The sequence below is a fragment of the Dermacentor silvarum genome, chromosome 3, assembly GCF_013339745.2.
Source record: "Dermacentor silvarum isolate Dsil-2018 chromosome 3, BIME_Dsil_1.4, whole genome shotgun sequence".
NCBI lineage: Eukaryota > Metazoa > Arthropoda > Arachnida > Ixodida > Ixodidae > Dermacentor > Dermacentor silvarum.
In genome coordinates, this window is record NC_051156.1 from 179,214,910 (window position 1) to 179,229,047 (window position 14,138).

The window sequence follows — 14,138 nt, forward strand, 5'->3', positions numbered from 1 at the left end:
CTAAAAAGGGAAAACTATTTTCAATAATTCAGGTAAAAGGTTGTTTATTAGAAGAGTGAATGAATGTAAAAGTTCTATTTATTAGATTTCGTGCCGGAAGCCCCGCACATAGTGTGATGACGTGGATATCAGAGTACTGTATCTTTTTTTATTTGGGCCATTGTGAATAAGTTCAGATTCCCAAAACCGTCAGAGCTACTCTTTGGCTCTTCTAGAGTGCAATGCAATCTCTCTCTCCCAATCAAAAAATAGGCCTGAGCAGACACCACGAGAATCCATGACACCACCAGTCTTTCATTGCTTCTTTTCTGGCCTATCAAGTCTCCTGTGAAGAAAGAAAAGAGTTGCTTTTTGGTTTAGAAGCGTAGTTTATTAATACAGCACAGATCAGTTTTTTCATTAGTGTCCTTTAATAAACTTCGAAAGGGGCAAGCTCTGCTTATAATAAGCAGAACTGGTTGCCCTGGCCCACAATGTTTTAGACATTTTTTCCTTCTCTCCTTTTGTATGCAGGGACTTTCTTTCAGGACTTCAGGACTCGCTTGGCGTCACCTATGGAAAGCTCTAAGATATATTTCAGGTCACCACTGGCCAAACTCTGCGTTATACATTGTATCTTACAAACTTTTTGGGTCGCAATGCGTTCGCGGCATGTTTCTGTATATTGCGCTGCAACATTTACCTGCGATGTGCAAACAACCCTTCAGTTAGATGTACAAAGAATTTTTTTTTTGTTTTACACTGAACAATTCTACAGCTTGTGTTTTTATAGAGTAAATGTATTGCCGAGACTACTGCGCCATGCTCAACAATGGCTGCAGCATAACGAATTTTCACAACGTACACGCAAACCACACTGGTTATGTGTGATGACAAATGTCAGAAACCAGAGGCCACTGTTTCATCCCGCTGCGAGTGTGCATTGCATGAAATAGGTATATGTCTGCAGTGCATTGTGATAAAAATTTTGCCTGGAGTGGTGTGAAATCGTGTTGTTGACCTGCCGTCCCAACCTGTGATTTGCGGACTACGTTGACTTTGTCATTTCATAAATTTACAAAGTATACTGTTGGAAAAAATGTTCTGCTTTCAGTTTTTTTTTTCTCTTTCTTTTGCACCAAGAACGCACACCCCTTCGAAACAAGTTGAACTGTTGATATGTTACACCTTATCAGTCGCAACGTCACGTGCGGGCTGTGACAAAATCTCAACAGTGTTCAACAGGCTGGCAAATCAAACAAGTTTTCATTCTAATAAGATAAACTGTTTGTTGGATGCATTTGGACACTGCGGTACTGGAAACTTGTTAGTAGCACTTGTGCAGAGGAATGAGTCGGATTGCTTGTTGCTTTGCACGCTACCATATAATTAAAATGGGGGTTTGTATTTCAATAGGATGCTCGTTTAGATGCCTTTGGACATGGTGATGTGGCGACCGAAAAGTCGTTAGTGACACTGACAGTGGGAAAATGCATGTGCATCAATGCCGAGAGGCTGACATCGCATGCGATTTTACAAGACAGCATGTAATGGTACACGCAAATAGATATGGTATCCATTTGCATTTGACACTATACTCATCTTGTTTCCTGTTGCTACTACATGAGCTAAAATGACACTAGTTACATTTCTATGTTGCAACACTGCAACTGGACAGGTTGAAGTGAGAGACTAGTACTATTTGCCGAGTGAATTTGAGTGACTGGTGGAGTCAACAGTGTCTTGTTTGAATGTATATTACAATGACATGTCTATGTATGCCTACTGTTTTAATTGTGTGACGTTTACAGATGCACTTTTAAAAATTGTGTTACTCTTCAAGAAAGAAGCAATAGTGTATCTACAGAGCACAGAGCTGTGATTTCGAGAGCTTGTTTAAGGTTTGCTAGTGTGAGAGGTTAAGTGACTTGCACACAATATGTTCAGACTCAAATTTTATTGTATTTATACTTATGAATGGACTTATGTCTGTGAAAGCTTCTTGGATGCCAGTTAAAAATATGACCATGTAATAAGATAAAATTCATCATTGTAACGATAACATTATCACGCATAGATTAAGTACATACGGTTCTCATGAAGCTGATACTAGCCTTCCAGATGACTAGTTCCGTTATTAAATTTGGTATTTGAAGGATTTTTCTTCCTGTCCTACACCTGCTAGTTATGTGACTTATTCAACTAGCATCATGAAAGTACTATATCTTGAATGTGAAAAAAAACTGGACAGTGAATTTGATTGTCATGTGATGTGCACACTCGAACATTAACTGTGTTATTGAATGGTTATTCTTGACGTGGCAGCTGCAACAGTGAACTGCTTTATATATATAAAAAAAGAAAAACGGCATTGCGGGACATGTTTTGATTTCCAATGTAACTTTTTGAAGGCCTTCACTAAACAGATTGCACCATTGATACTTCGTTCATAATGAGTACTTGACCTCACCTTGTGCTTGAACACATTGGTGTTTTGTGGCTTGTTTCAGTCCAGTGTTTAGCAAACTGTTGTCGGAAAACTTCTAGGAACCCTCAAGAGAGAACAAGCAGATGCGAAGGTACTGGTCTAGAGGTGCAGCGTTGACACTAGCATCACTTTCTTCTAAAGAGCAAACAAAGTGATCTATTGAGGCATTCAGAAGGAGCCATCCGGTATAGTTGCACTCTGAACAGTAATGAAGACTGAGTTGAAATTATCATGCATCTCAGAAACCAAACTCAAGTTTTTCTGACATCTGCTGCCTCACTTCCAGATTGCAGTTCTGCCTTTCACTTTGATTGTGCGCTTCATGCTAAATGTAAACACAAAAGAAACAATCCCAGCAGCTTCATGCATAACACTGTTATTGTGTTAGTAACTCGATGCGTGTCTTTTTGCTTGTGCTGACATGTAAAAACAAAAGAAAAAGAGGGAAAGAACTTGCCTAGGGGGTTGTGTATGGTTTGACATGTGATGGCATTGTGAAAGACAAGACTGAATACCCCTGGTTTAATTAACATGTGCCAGACATAGAAATGTTGATAAATAATTCACACATATCATGTAGACAGTGGCTGCAGTCATATAGCGTTCACAACTTTTCTGAAATGTACTGTTCAGTGTAGAAAATAAAACAAATGATAGTTATTGACTGTGGTGTCATTTCCTCGTACTACTATTCCCGTATTGGCCGATAACAAATTTCTGGTGCAATGAGCACTGTGCCAGTTTGCTTTTAGATGAATCAGGACACCTTAAACACCATTTGATGGCAAATGATTTAATACCGCTTTTTAAAGGGCTTGAAGTTTAAATGTCGTATGTAAAGTATAAAACTATAGCAATCGTCCCTTTTATGGTAAGAAAAAAATTTTTTTTTGCCAGCTTCAGATTGATTGCCATTGAAAGTGCCCTGGCATCGATGCGATCAAGACTTTTCTTGGCAGAGAACAAATTCGCAGAGATTTTCAGGAGCGGTGCTAGCTTGTCTTCTTGTTTGAGCTGAGTGTCCCTTCATTTGTTGCACTCTGGTTGTACACATACTTGAAGCACGTTTTTGAACACTGCTTGCAGTAAGCATCTCAACATAATGTTCCACTTTATTCTTAAGTTGAGAGCAGAACATTTTATAGTAAAATTGCACACATTTGTTGTTGTTTTCGCATACTTTGACTTGTCGCAATGCACACGTCCATAACCACGCTTGAATGCACTTTGGATGGCACTAGCAACTTTATACAGTTATTCAAATATGTCAGCATATAATTAGCGCACACATTTATTTTCTGTACAAGTGCTGCTGCCAGCACTTCTAAAGCACTGGGGGTGTAATCACTTGCAAGGACAGCAGCTTTCAAAAGTAACAACTGAAGAGTCACCACTACTGAGAGAATTCGTCGTGGAGAGCCACTGCTGCTTTTGTTTTCCTGAACCTTGCAGAAATACGATCGGCGCCAGTTTTCAAGAGCTGCCGGCAAGTTAACACCAGTTCCAAAACGCATCACACAGCACTTCAGCCGACTCCGCTGAATCTCAAATTCAAACTGGATTTGTGCTACTGGACACTACCATGCGCTGCCCTGTAGACATCCAATTCTGCTTTCCGTTCGAAGTATCGTGCAAGTGCTGCTTCGAACTTGTCACCAACTGTCCTCTTACGGAAGAGGGCAGTCCAGTCTCTCTCGATGACAGGTTCCTTGGCCGTGTCTTCTTCGTCCCCGTCACTGGCTTCTGACTGGTCTTCCTTTGCTCGTTTACTGCTTGGCAGCAAAGTGTTCCCTTTCTCTTTCTGCGAAGCGGCCTGGCTTTCATCTTCATCAGAAGATTCCTCCGAGTCGACCTCGAAATCGCTATCAGCATCTATGTCTCTGTCTACATTCTCCTCAATCGCAGAAGGCTCATCACGCGGTGGAGAGCCCTCATCCTCGGAAGGATCGCTGATCTTCCTTGTTCTGTAGCCCCTTCTGTCTTTCCTGGATATGTTTTCACTGCGTTTTTCACTAGTAACTTGCTGTGTGCTGTGCTGGCCGTCTGCACTGTCCCTGTCACGCCGGCTAGACGATGACGATGCTCTGCGGTTTTCAGGTGAAGAGCGACCAGCTGGAGAAGGCTCTTCGGCACTCTCCGAAATTCCGTGTTTCTCGTCTTTCTCTGGCAAATCTACACGCTTGTCAGTGTTTTGTGGAATTCTCTCCTCCCCGACTTCTTGCTTTAGCAGATGGCGGTAGAAGCCACTCAGGTCTTTCTGTTTTGTGACGTCCATCATTTCTGCACAATTACAGAGAGAAACATACAAATGTGGAAATGTGGTCAAACTTCAATCATGTTATTCGTCCCACCAACACAAGCAGATCATACATCAAGGTGAAATTTTTACAAACATGTTCACATCTGTCATATCAGTAAACATGAGGTTAAGGTAGAATACATGCTGCCATACAGTGCAACAAATGCTGTAAAGTGATAGCTAAGGTTGGATTAGCTTGCACGTCTGTTGTCATACTCAAGTATCCAGTGGACCGCCCTTTAATTTCTGTATTAGTCTCACCAGACAGCACCCCATATAGCATTTTCTTTTTTTCACAGCTTTCCTTATTTTCGACACTCTGAAAGTGGACTTCACTTTTTTCATCATTAATGTTGTGACAGTAGTGATGTTGCTTCAAGTATTTCATATTAAAGCAATATTAGGAATGTTCTATGGGAAAAGCTTAGCTTGGAGGAAAAATTTTTAGCACGGATGAGATAAATATCGTACGAGAATGCTGGCTTGTGACTTGAGTGCATCCTCATTTTGACACATATTTAAACAAAAGCAACTTGGTTTCTTGAATGTTTAATACTTTCGTTTTCCTTCATGCTTCAGTAGCAAGGTTTTGCCCGCATGCTTCGCTATTTTCCGCTGGGGCACATTTGTGCCAAGTGATACCTTTAAGTCAAGTGCTCGTCCCTGTCTACGCCTGGTGCAATCAGCCCTTGGTTGTTTGTCGCTTTGGCATAAAAAATAGTCAATGGTACTCACGGTCCAATTGTTCCCGCCGCATTTCACGCTCTTCTTCCTCTTGCATTTCCTGCATTTTGCGCTTGTAGGCCGATGTGACGTATGCCTCCTTGTCGCCAAAAGCCTCGCCCTCGGTTTCACGATCCTTCTGGATCTTTCGCTGTGTCCTGCGGTCGCCTTCTCGCTTGCGCAGTTCAGCCGACTTAAGTAGCTGTTCAATGTACCGAGGCTGCATGAGGAGCAACATAAGAGGTAATGTAGTTATTTGCTATGCTGTCGTCCAACGCCAGGAGATGCAGCAGTTGCACAGGGTAGATGAACGTTAGGGAATGCTAGATAGCCGAGTGTAGCCCACAGTGTGATGCATATCCTATTTAACAGACTGCGAGAAAAAAAAAATTATTTGGGGATTTTCTGTGCCGGAACCATGATCTCATTATGAGGCACGCCATCGTGGGGGACTCCGGATAAATTTTGACCACCTGGGGTTCCTTTAACATTCACACAAATCTAAGTACATGGCCGTATTTGCATTTCGCCCCTATCGAAATGCAGTTGCCGTGGCCAGAATTGAACTCGCGACCTCGAGCTTAGCAGTGCAACACGATGCTACTGCAGCGGGTTGAACTGACTGCGAGTGTAGCGTAACATTCAAGACAGAACCACTGGTGCAGCATTATGCGACATGCTGCAGGACCTTACAATTTCACTGTCAACATATTTCACAAAACAAGCATACCATGTGTAGTCATGGCTACTAAACTTCCCATTGTTTCTGGCCTGTGGTGTCATAATTTATGCTTGGCTATCTTAGGTTTCTTTTAAATTTAGCAAACTATTCAAATGGCAATATTCAGGAAAATGAAAGGGCCAGAATATAATAGTACTGTTTCACAGTACATTTGAAAACTTGGATAACCCCGTCCTCAGAAGCTAGAACCTTTTAAATATTTACAGTATGGCAATGACATAAAACATAAACAAGAGGGAGTCACAGACCAGGGGCTTGGAAAATTCAGCAATATGCAGTAGTAATTGGGTCTGTTTATTTTTTTTTAAATCAAGAAAGGAAAGTAAAAATTACTGCCGACTGCTCTGTAACTGTCTAGCTACATCTGCTGACATCTGCACGGCGGACCCGCCATGATTGCTTAGTGCCTATGGTGTTGCGCTGCTAAGCACGTGGTCGCGGAATTAAATCCCGGCTGCGGCGTCCGTATTTCTATGGGTGCGAAATGCAAAAACTCCCATGTCCCGTGCATTGGGGGGGGGGGGGGGGGTTACGATCCCCTGGTGATCAAAATTGATCCGGAGTCCCCACTACAGCATGCCTCAAAATCAAATCGTGGTTTTGGCATGTAAAACCCCAGAATTGAATTCAAATCTCAACGGCAGTCAGCAGTGGGGGGGGAAAGGGACAGGGAGAGATGACAGACTAGGATGAAGGAAACTATTTACATAATGCACAATGTGGTAAAGAAAAGAGTAAAGAGAGAGAGAGAGAGAGAGAAATAAATGAATAAATAAATAAATAAATGCGACCAAGTCAACATAAAAAAACGTAGTTCACTTATGCTCTCACTTTGCGAAATGTCTGTAAACCTGGCCCCACACACCAGCACTGTTTAATTCATGAAGGCTGAGAAAATCACAGCATTTTACGAGCTGCCTTCCATGCGCAAGATGGACCGCATTGTTAAAGGAGTGCCTCGGAGCTGTTGGCCGTAGCACAGTAACAGCTCGAGAGTTCCTTGCGGTGCCACTAAGGTGCTGCACTGGAGGAGCAAGTGTTTAAGAATCTCCACAGCACTACAGTTATACAGGTGTCCACAGTGGCAAGACCGAGGCATTGCATGCGTCCTTGTGTCCGCGCACCTGACAACTGCAGCAATATCCAGTGGATTTGGAAACTAGTCCTTAAAGCGTGTGAGAGTGAGCTTTCTTTCATTCTCATTTGATTCCTTCAGTATATGAGGTGCATGAACAAGTCATGGTTATAGCAGTGCTGTTGACTGGCAGCATGAAAGCGCATTAGAGACCATGGCTATCATCATGATTCTGATGTATCAAGTGTATCAACTTTGTCACACTGTTTCACTTTTAAGTGCAAGTTAAATATATTTAGATCTATGTTAAGTTCAATGAAAGCCGAAGTTATACGAGCTTTCATAAACAACATAATACAACACAAGCTGGTTGAAGAGTAAGGAAAGAAAAATAACACAGCATAACTTTACAAAACCTAGCTTCAAAATTTGTACCTTTCTGTCCTTCGTGACTTCTTGTTTCTTTTCCTCCTTGTTCTTTTTCAAGTCATCATACACTTCATCATATTCGAATACTGACGGGTCTTCTTCCATTGCTTTCTTAAGAGTAAGCTGTGTCTGTAAATAAAAACAAATCATGCTGTCTAAATGATGAGGTATTAGCACATCCTTGGCCTGGATGCTCTTGAGATGAGCATTACTCAAAATGACGGGCATTGGCAAGCACAATTTCTTTATATCACTCAAGCGAATGATCTCAGGTATATGAGAGACTATAATTAGTAGAAAATGGCTTAAGTAATAAAACACATTATTCAACTTAAGCAGCGCCCCTATTAGTTCTGCCAGTGGAAAAGCTACGTTGTTCAGTCGGCCCATACAAATGGCGTATTTGTAAACTACGTCAGGCATTACTTCTTCACTGACCAGCTGTCTAATATGTCCGCTCACTTCAATAAATAACATGCAAATGTGGATTCGTCCGAGGGGTAAATCCGCCAAGAGCATTTCGGTTCAGAAGATGTCAGTTAATTATTTCAGTGCTTACAATTCGGTGCTATTTTCAGGTTAGTGCAAGAACAGCACAGGTCAATAACAGTACCTGAATTTTCTTGAGGTTGCGCATCGACTCTTTTCGCATAGTTTTTTCGATAGATGCCTTGTCGTGCTGCAAGAGGCGAAATATATGCATTAAACATCAACATCGCTCGGGACAGACGCCATCGTAAACGCTTGTAATCATTCAGCCGCCAGGATCGAATGATATGTCATAGAAGTTCTGCGGCTCGCATTGTAACTGGTCTCTTGCGCTTACTAAAACGATTTGACTGCGTGCAACTCACCTCATCGTCGCTGTCATCTCCGAAGACACACGCTGAAGAAAGAGCAGGTCTGTCCTTCTTTGGCAAAATAAGCCCGTATCTGAAGACACATGAAAACAAGCATTCAGCTAATATCACTATTTTCACAGGCTAACACATCAGAAGCTTTCACTCGAAAACATTTTACAGAACGTAAATATCAATCAATCTCGCTAAATTTTCGCAAGCCGAGGGGCAAGTTCATGCGCTCTAAAATAGAGCAAACTCGGATCCGACGCGAAGTAGTGGGGGAAAACAATGCGTGCACTGGGCGGTGCGTTCGTGTATTTTTCTGAGATCACCGGTGTAAGTATCGCTTTCAACATTTCATAGCACAACATATAAGCATTTCGCGTTATTAAACGCGCTGGTTGAAATTCTCCGCTCAACGAAAAGAAGACGTACTTCTTGGGAGCCGCCATGCTGCTAGTTTTCCTTTCTTACTTTTTTTTTCTCAACTGCGGAAATAAAGTATATAAAAAATAGGGCTCATTTATTAATGTGCAATATGCCAGTAAGCATAATTTATTAAGCAAAACATATTTAGTACAATAACTTTTTTGACATTTTTTGTTGTCTCGGATGGAGGTGAACGAACACCAGGCGTCGGAAATCTCCTCTGACTAGAGAAATGGCGGACAGACCGTCTAGAACGCATCGAAACGTACAAAAGGTATCGCACATTGAGCGAACCTGTGCTTCCAAACGACAGGCGATGGAGCATAATCGTGCAGGTATGGAGAACGTCCAGGGCGGCTATAGTGCTTCTCTCTCATGGCGCAAACAACGCGCTGCATCTTTCTGCGTTTTTTTTTGTTGGTAAACACTGCGTGTCTTGGATACGCAGTAAACAGTTTTGTGCTGTGTTTCGCCATCTACGGCGTCCAAGTCAATGTTAATGCTTCTTGCGAAGCGGTTCGATTAATATGTGCCCTTGCACGTGCACGATTTTTGCGTAGCGTCTCGTTATGTGCGGTGAAAGAGTTTCATCATGGGTCTCTGCGCGCTGTGACTTGTTCGTGCGTTGAACTTGCCGCGGCATGAAGCCAGCCATATTCGAGATCGCGCATCTTGGCGTTATCGTTCGGCGCATTGTTGTGATTACTTTTTGGCCGTGCGTAATATTTGCGTACCTTCTGCGCTAACGCCTAGCCTAGCGCACGTGCTGTGTAGACATCGAGGCCTTCCCTGCGCTGCGATCTGCGAGTGACGCGCGTTCCCCGACGCCAGCTCGGAATTTTTGGGGAGGTCGAGATGCGAAATTGCGGTGGCGTTCTCAAAGACGGCTCCTCAATTTTTGGTGATTGATCATCTTGCTGTACTTGCACATGACATCTCGCATCGTTTACAACACAGGACCTGCCATTTTAGAAGTGCAAAACACTGTTAAGTTATTGTTGTTTTCCGGCTCCCTCATTGGTGTGCACTTTATTTCGGTCTTCCAAAACGCAATATATCTACAACTGTTGGTGGCGTACTGTTTGCTTTCGATCATCTTGGCATGCTACACGCAATCAATCCTTGAAAACAAACGTTATCTATTTATTTTGTATATTAGTAACTGCTCGCGTACGAAAAAAAAAAAAAAGGGACACTGGATTGGGGTGTTCTTTTTCATATCCGTATCCTTCTGTGATCATCATAAATATTCACTTGCAAAAGCACAGAAGAAATTGCTAGACAGCTCTGTAAAGATATGTCAAAGCACTTTCCTACTGGAAGAATTCTATACTCTTCCACATGAGCGCTACAAAAAATGCCTCTGCCTTTTCATTAGCTTCTAATGCATGAAGTCTGTGTTTATTTTTTGCACTGCTTTTATCAGATTTATCTTTTGTGGGCTATAGGAACGGTGCTTGACTGATCTTGTCATACAGCTATGAGGTTACCATGTGTATACATCGTTAGGGACTACAAGTAATGTTCACTTTGTGACCATAATTCTTACCTTCAACACATTGAGACTGAACTTGCTTGTCTAAAATTGGCAGGCCTTTCTGCACTGTTCATGATTGCTCACAACTAAACGCGTGAATATTGACTTTGAGCATGTCTGGGCATGACGTAAGGTAAACTGCAGACATTTTAGCTAGAAGCAGAGCTTTTAAATCACACCAGTTGCAAAACACTCCACAGGCCCTATGTTTCAGAATCCAGGCCCAATAATTGCCGAAAAGTGTGAGGGTCTGCTCATTGTCGTGTCGCCTATGTACAGTGATAAAAAGTAAATAATTGAACAGCAAGTGCATTTTTAATAAGCATCCACCATCACACATTGTGAGTCATATGAAGATATTGACTTTCTGCAGTTATCTTTTGGAAGGTAAAGAGTTTTGAATGCATTGTACATACACAGTTTTTGACCTCCTCAGGTGCCAATTAGTTTTGTTCACTGAAAACTTATTTCACCATTCTTGCATCTTGAGAATCATGAAACACTTTCAGCTGCAGAACGGATTAAGAATTTTCAATTCTTCAGGGAGCTTTGGTGAGTTTCCAGACTGTGGACTCCATGTGAAAGCTCTATACAGGAACATCAGATATGAGAACACGAACTATTTAATGTCTAGCATAGTTAAAATTAAACTGTGCAGCCTCTTGTAAATGTGCCTTATTTAAAACATTTACGCACATAATGAGAGAAGTGAACATACTACATGATGACATACTGACACCAAGAGCAAACACCCAGCTGTCTACCTTCCATTTTGTTTAACCAAAACACTTTACACATATTATTCATACTTGAAGCTTAGGACCAATCATACGTTTTTGAAGATAGTTGCAAGACATTTCAAATATCATTATTTTCATCAGTGCTTTTACTATTGATGCACTATCTTGGTGTGTATAACTGTGTACACAGCCTGAAGGTGTTAATTTGATAATCAGACTCTTTGAGGGATGTGACTGTTACCACATGTTCCTCTATTGGGTGAATGTAGTAGGAATGGTTGCACAGACGAAAAAAAAAATGTTTATTGCTCAAAATTGCACGTTCCATACAATAAAATACGTCTTCTTTTGTCTGCATTGATTGGTAGTTGTTTCTTCTCCTTCCATGGGAGAAAGGGCATGCATTCAGTTGAGAAAATTGTTCTTTGAAGCACGAAGCATCGTCTATGCAGGATGCGACCTTGCTTGATACTGTAGGCTACAGTGTGCATGCATTCATTCGACATAACATCGTTGTGGCAGCATGCTTGACATTTGCTTTTTTTTTGTTTTGGTTTGTTTGTTTTTTATTGACCTATACTAATATAATTGAACTATGCATTGTCTGTGTGAACATTACATTTATGACACAAGACCAGCTTAATATGGAGTAAGATCTGGTGATAATTGCAAGGAGAGCACATAGAATGTGCATTGCTATTTTAAAATGAATGCCCGTATGAAGCTATGCTCCATTTAATTCACAGCAGGCAATATTACTGAAATGACACAGATCAGAAACAGCGTCACTGTGAAATGCATGGAGTGAGACTTATGTGAACCCACTACATGTGTAGCTTTGACAGTGTTACCTAGTATGAAATGGTGTGCGAGTCATAGTGTTCCTCATTACGCCACATGGTCTTGTGCAGATGCTCCCTGTGAAAAAGATGGCAAACGGGAAAGCAGGAGGTCAAAGCCTGAGATGGCCCTCTACCGGCCAGGCATGGGCCTACCCCAGAAAAACCATGTGAGAGGGGACACTTCCGGAACACCCACTGAGGCCAAGGGGCAGGACCCTGTGCCAGCCTTGAAGGACCTTTCTCTGAAAGATGGCGTAAATGGGAAGTGGACGGCCAGTCGAGCCAAGCGTCCTGACCAGCCCGTCTACACGCCACGGTCCGTCAAACCTTCTGCAGAGCGGCCGGCTGCCCCACCTGAAGGGCGACCCAAGGCAGTCGTCGTAGACTCCAAGGGGCCGCCATGTTCTACTAAACCATTTCCTGCAGAAGGCACAAAGCTCGCGCCTGTTAGCGCTACCGAGAAAAATGCCGAGAGCAGTGTGAAGAAAGCGCAGCAACCTCATCCAGAATCGGCACTGCAGAATGGGTACCACGAGCATCGAGCAGAGACAAAAGTGACAGAAAGCTGCACGGAGCATCCTAAAGAGACAGGAAAAGCCCTTGAGGTGATCGGGCCACCAGCAGCGAAACATCAAGTTGTCATCGGTGAGCGTTGTGGTCCCGGTGGTGACACGAGCACATTGAATGCCTTGAAGGCCGTGGATTTCAGGCCTGACCGGCAGCTTGCGAGAACTGGTCGACGGACCAGGGGCAATGGCAGGAGAAGTGGCCCTTTCCCCGATACTCGTGGTCAAGAAAACTGGGACACAGACTGCCCAGGAAATCTGGAGAGGCCTCAGCAAGTACAGCCTGCTCGAACGCCTGGCCGGCCAGGACGCATCTCATCCCCTTGCCGCAGGAACAGCTTCTCTGAAGGGCCCAGGCACAGTGGCTCTGACGATGCCGATGAGACTGACCACGATGTGCGCCGCAGGGGTATGAAGAAGAAAATTAAGAAGAAGAGAAACAAGCCGAAGGAAGAGCAGCCGGCTACAAGCATGACTGTCAATGGGCTGTCTTCGAGTGGTCGTCATTCAGACGGCAATGCAACAACAGAAGAAGATTGGAGCGGGGAACTAATTGTGGAGTCATCCGTGCACCCAAGGATCTACAGCCAGGAGCAGGTGGCCAGAAACGGTGGACCCATGAGGCGAGAGAGAAACGACAGTTACCAGAGCTCGTCCCCTGAACCCTGCCGTTTCACAGGGCGCAAGTTTGTCAACAGACATCGCCGTGAGTCATTTTCTGAAGAGGAGAAAGACAGGGGCCCAACTCGAAGTCGCAATGGCCCCCTTCCGGCCCCCATCATCAAGGACTGGAGTGCAGCCGTGGCCGAGGAAGAAGAGCTCCAAAGGCACACTCCGAGCCGGACGGCAGACAACCTGAGAAATGACTCCAGTGACTCATCCAACTGGCGTTCGACCTTTATGGAAGTGCACCGTAAGAATCGCAAGAATGATGCCTCGTCCCAAAAGGCCTCTCCGCCCAAGGCACACGAGTCCCAGCTGCCCCCCCGGTTCCAGAAGCGGAATCGGCCGGCAACCCCTGAGAATACCGTCTCGTCGGCAGCTAAAGGTGGGCTCATCCGCCTTCCGTGCGACGTGAGCCTAAACAGTGCTGGCTCCTCGGAACGACAGTGTGACGAAAGGAGTGCTGCTTCGGTCCCTGTGTGCGGAATAGGTCAGGAAAAGCCCCTGATCGCAGTAAAACCTCAGCCTCACGTGCCAGTGGATTCCATCTACAGCCGGGCAATGCCCATGGCACCAGTGCCTGGTTTCTCCAACCACTATGAACCATCCGCACCACCTGTTGTGTCGCCACCCATGGTGTCATCGCCGGTGCTGTCGCCAGCTTTTCCAGCTGTACCTGGTGTGCCATTTTCGTGCCATCTCCCGGGCCATGGTTTATCCCCGGTGTACCATGGTGACCAAGTCATCGCACCAGATGCATTTGGTCGGACGTAAGTGTGGAAAC

General features: G+C 43.8%; 3 protein-coding genes across 4 annotated transcripts in view; 2 read left to right on the plus strand and 1 right to left on the minus strand.

The window, feature by feature from the left end:
- The window catches only part of LOC119446154 (ankyrin repeat domain-containing protein 27), a 32,367-nt gene extending 29,236 nt beyond the window's left edge, over positions 1 to 3,131 (plus strand). For both annotated transcript variants that reach the window (XM_037710510.2, XM_037710511.2), the window contains exon 18: positions 514 to 3,131. In XM_037710510.2, the coding sequence (XP_037566438.2) occupies positions 514 to 568 (55 nt within the window). In that variant the 3' untranslated portion in view covers positions 569 to 3,131. The remainder of the gene's footprint in view (positions 1 to 513) is intronic.
- A 430-nt stretch (positions 3,132 to 3,561) lies between these two features.
- On the minus strand, positions 3,562 to 9,058 carry LOC119446155 (nuclear speckle splicing regulatory protein 1). Its single transcript, XM_037710512.2, has 6 exons — positions 9,013 to 9,058; positions 8,590 to 8,668; positions 8,349 to 8,414; positions 7,742 to 7,864; positions 5,502 to 5,709; positions 3,562 to 4,747 (listed from the first exon to the last, which is right to left on the minus strand). Exons 1-6 carry the CDS (start codon positions 9,027 to 9,029, stop codon positions 4,035 to 4,037), a joined length of 1,206 nt encoding a protein of 401 aa, XP_037566440.1. The 5' UTR covers positions 9,030 to 9,058; the 3' UTR covers positions 3,562 to 4,034.
- Positions 9,059 to 9,198: 140 nt separating this feature from the next.
- LOC119446153 (telomerase-binding protein EST1A-like) overlaps positions 9,199 to 14,138 on the plus strand; it is a 75,682-nt gene continuing 70,742 nt past the window's right edge. The window contains 2 exon segments of the mRNA XM_037710509.2: positions 9,199 to 9,341; positions 12,195 to 14,124. Coding sequence (XP_037566437.1) covers positions 9,239 to 9,341; positions 12,195 to 14,124 — 2,033 coding nt within the window. The 5' untranslated portion in view covers positions 9,199 to 9,238.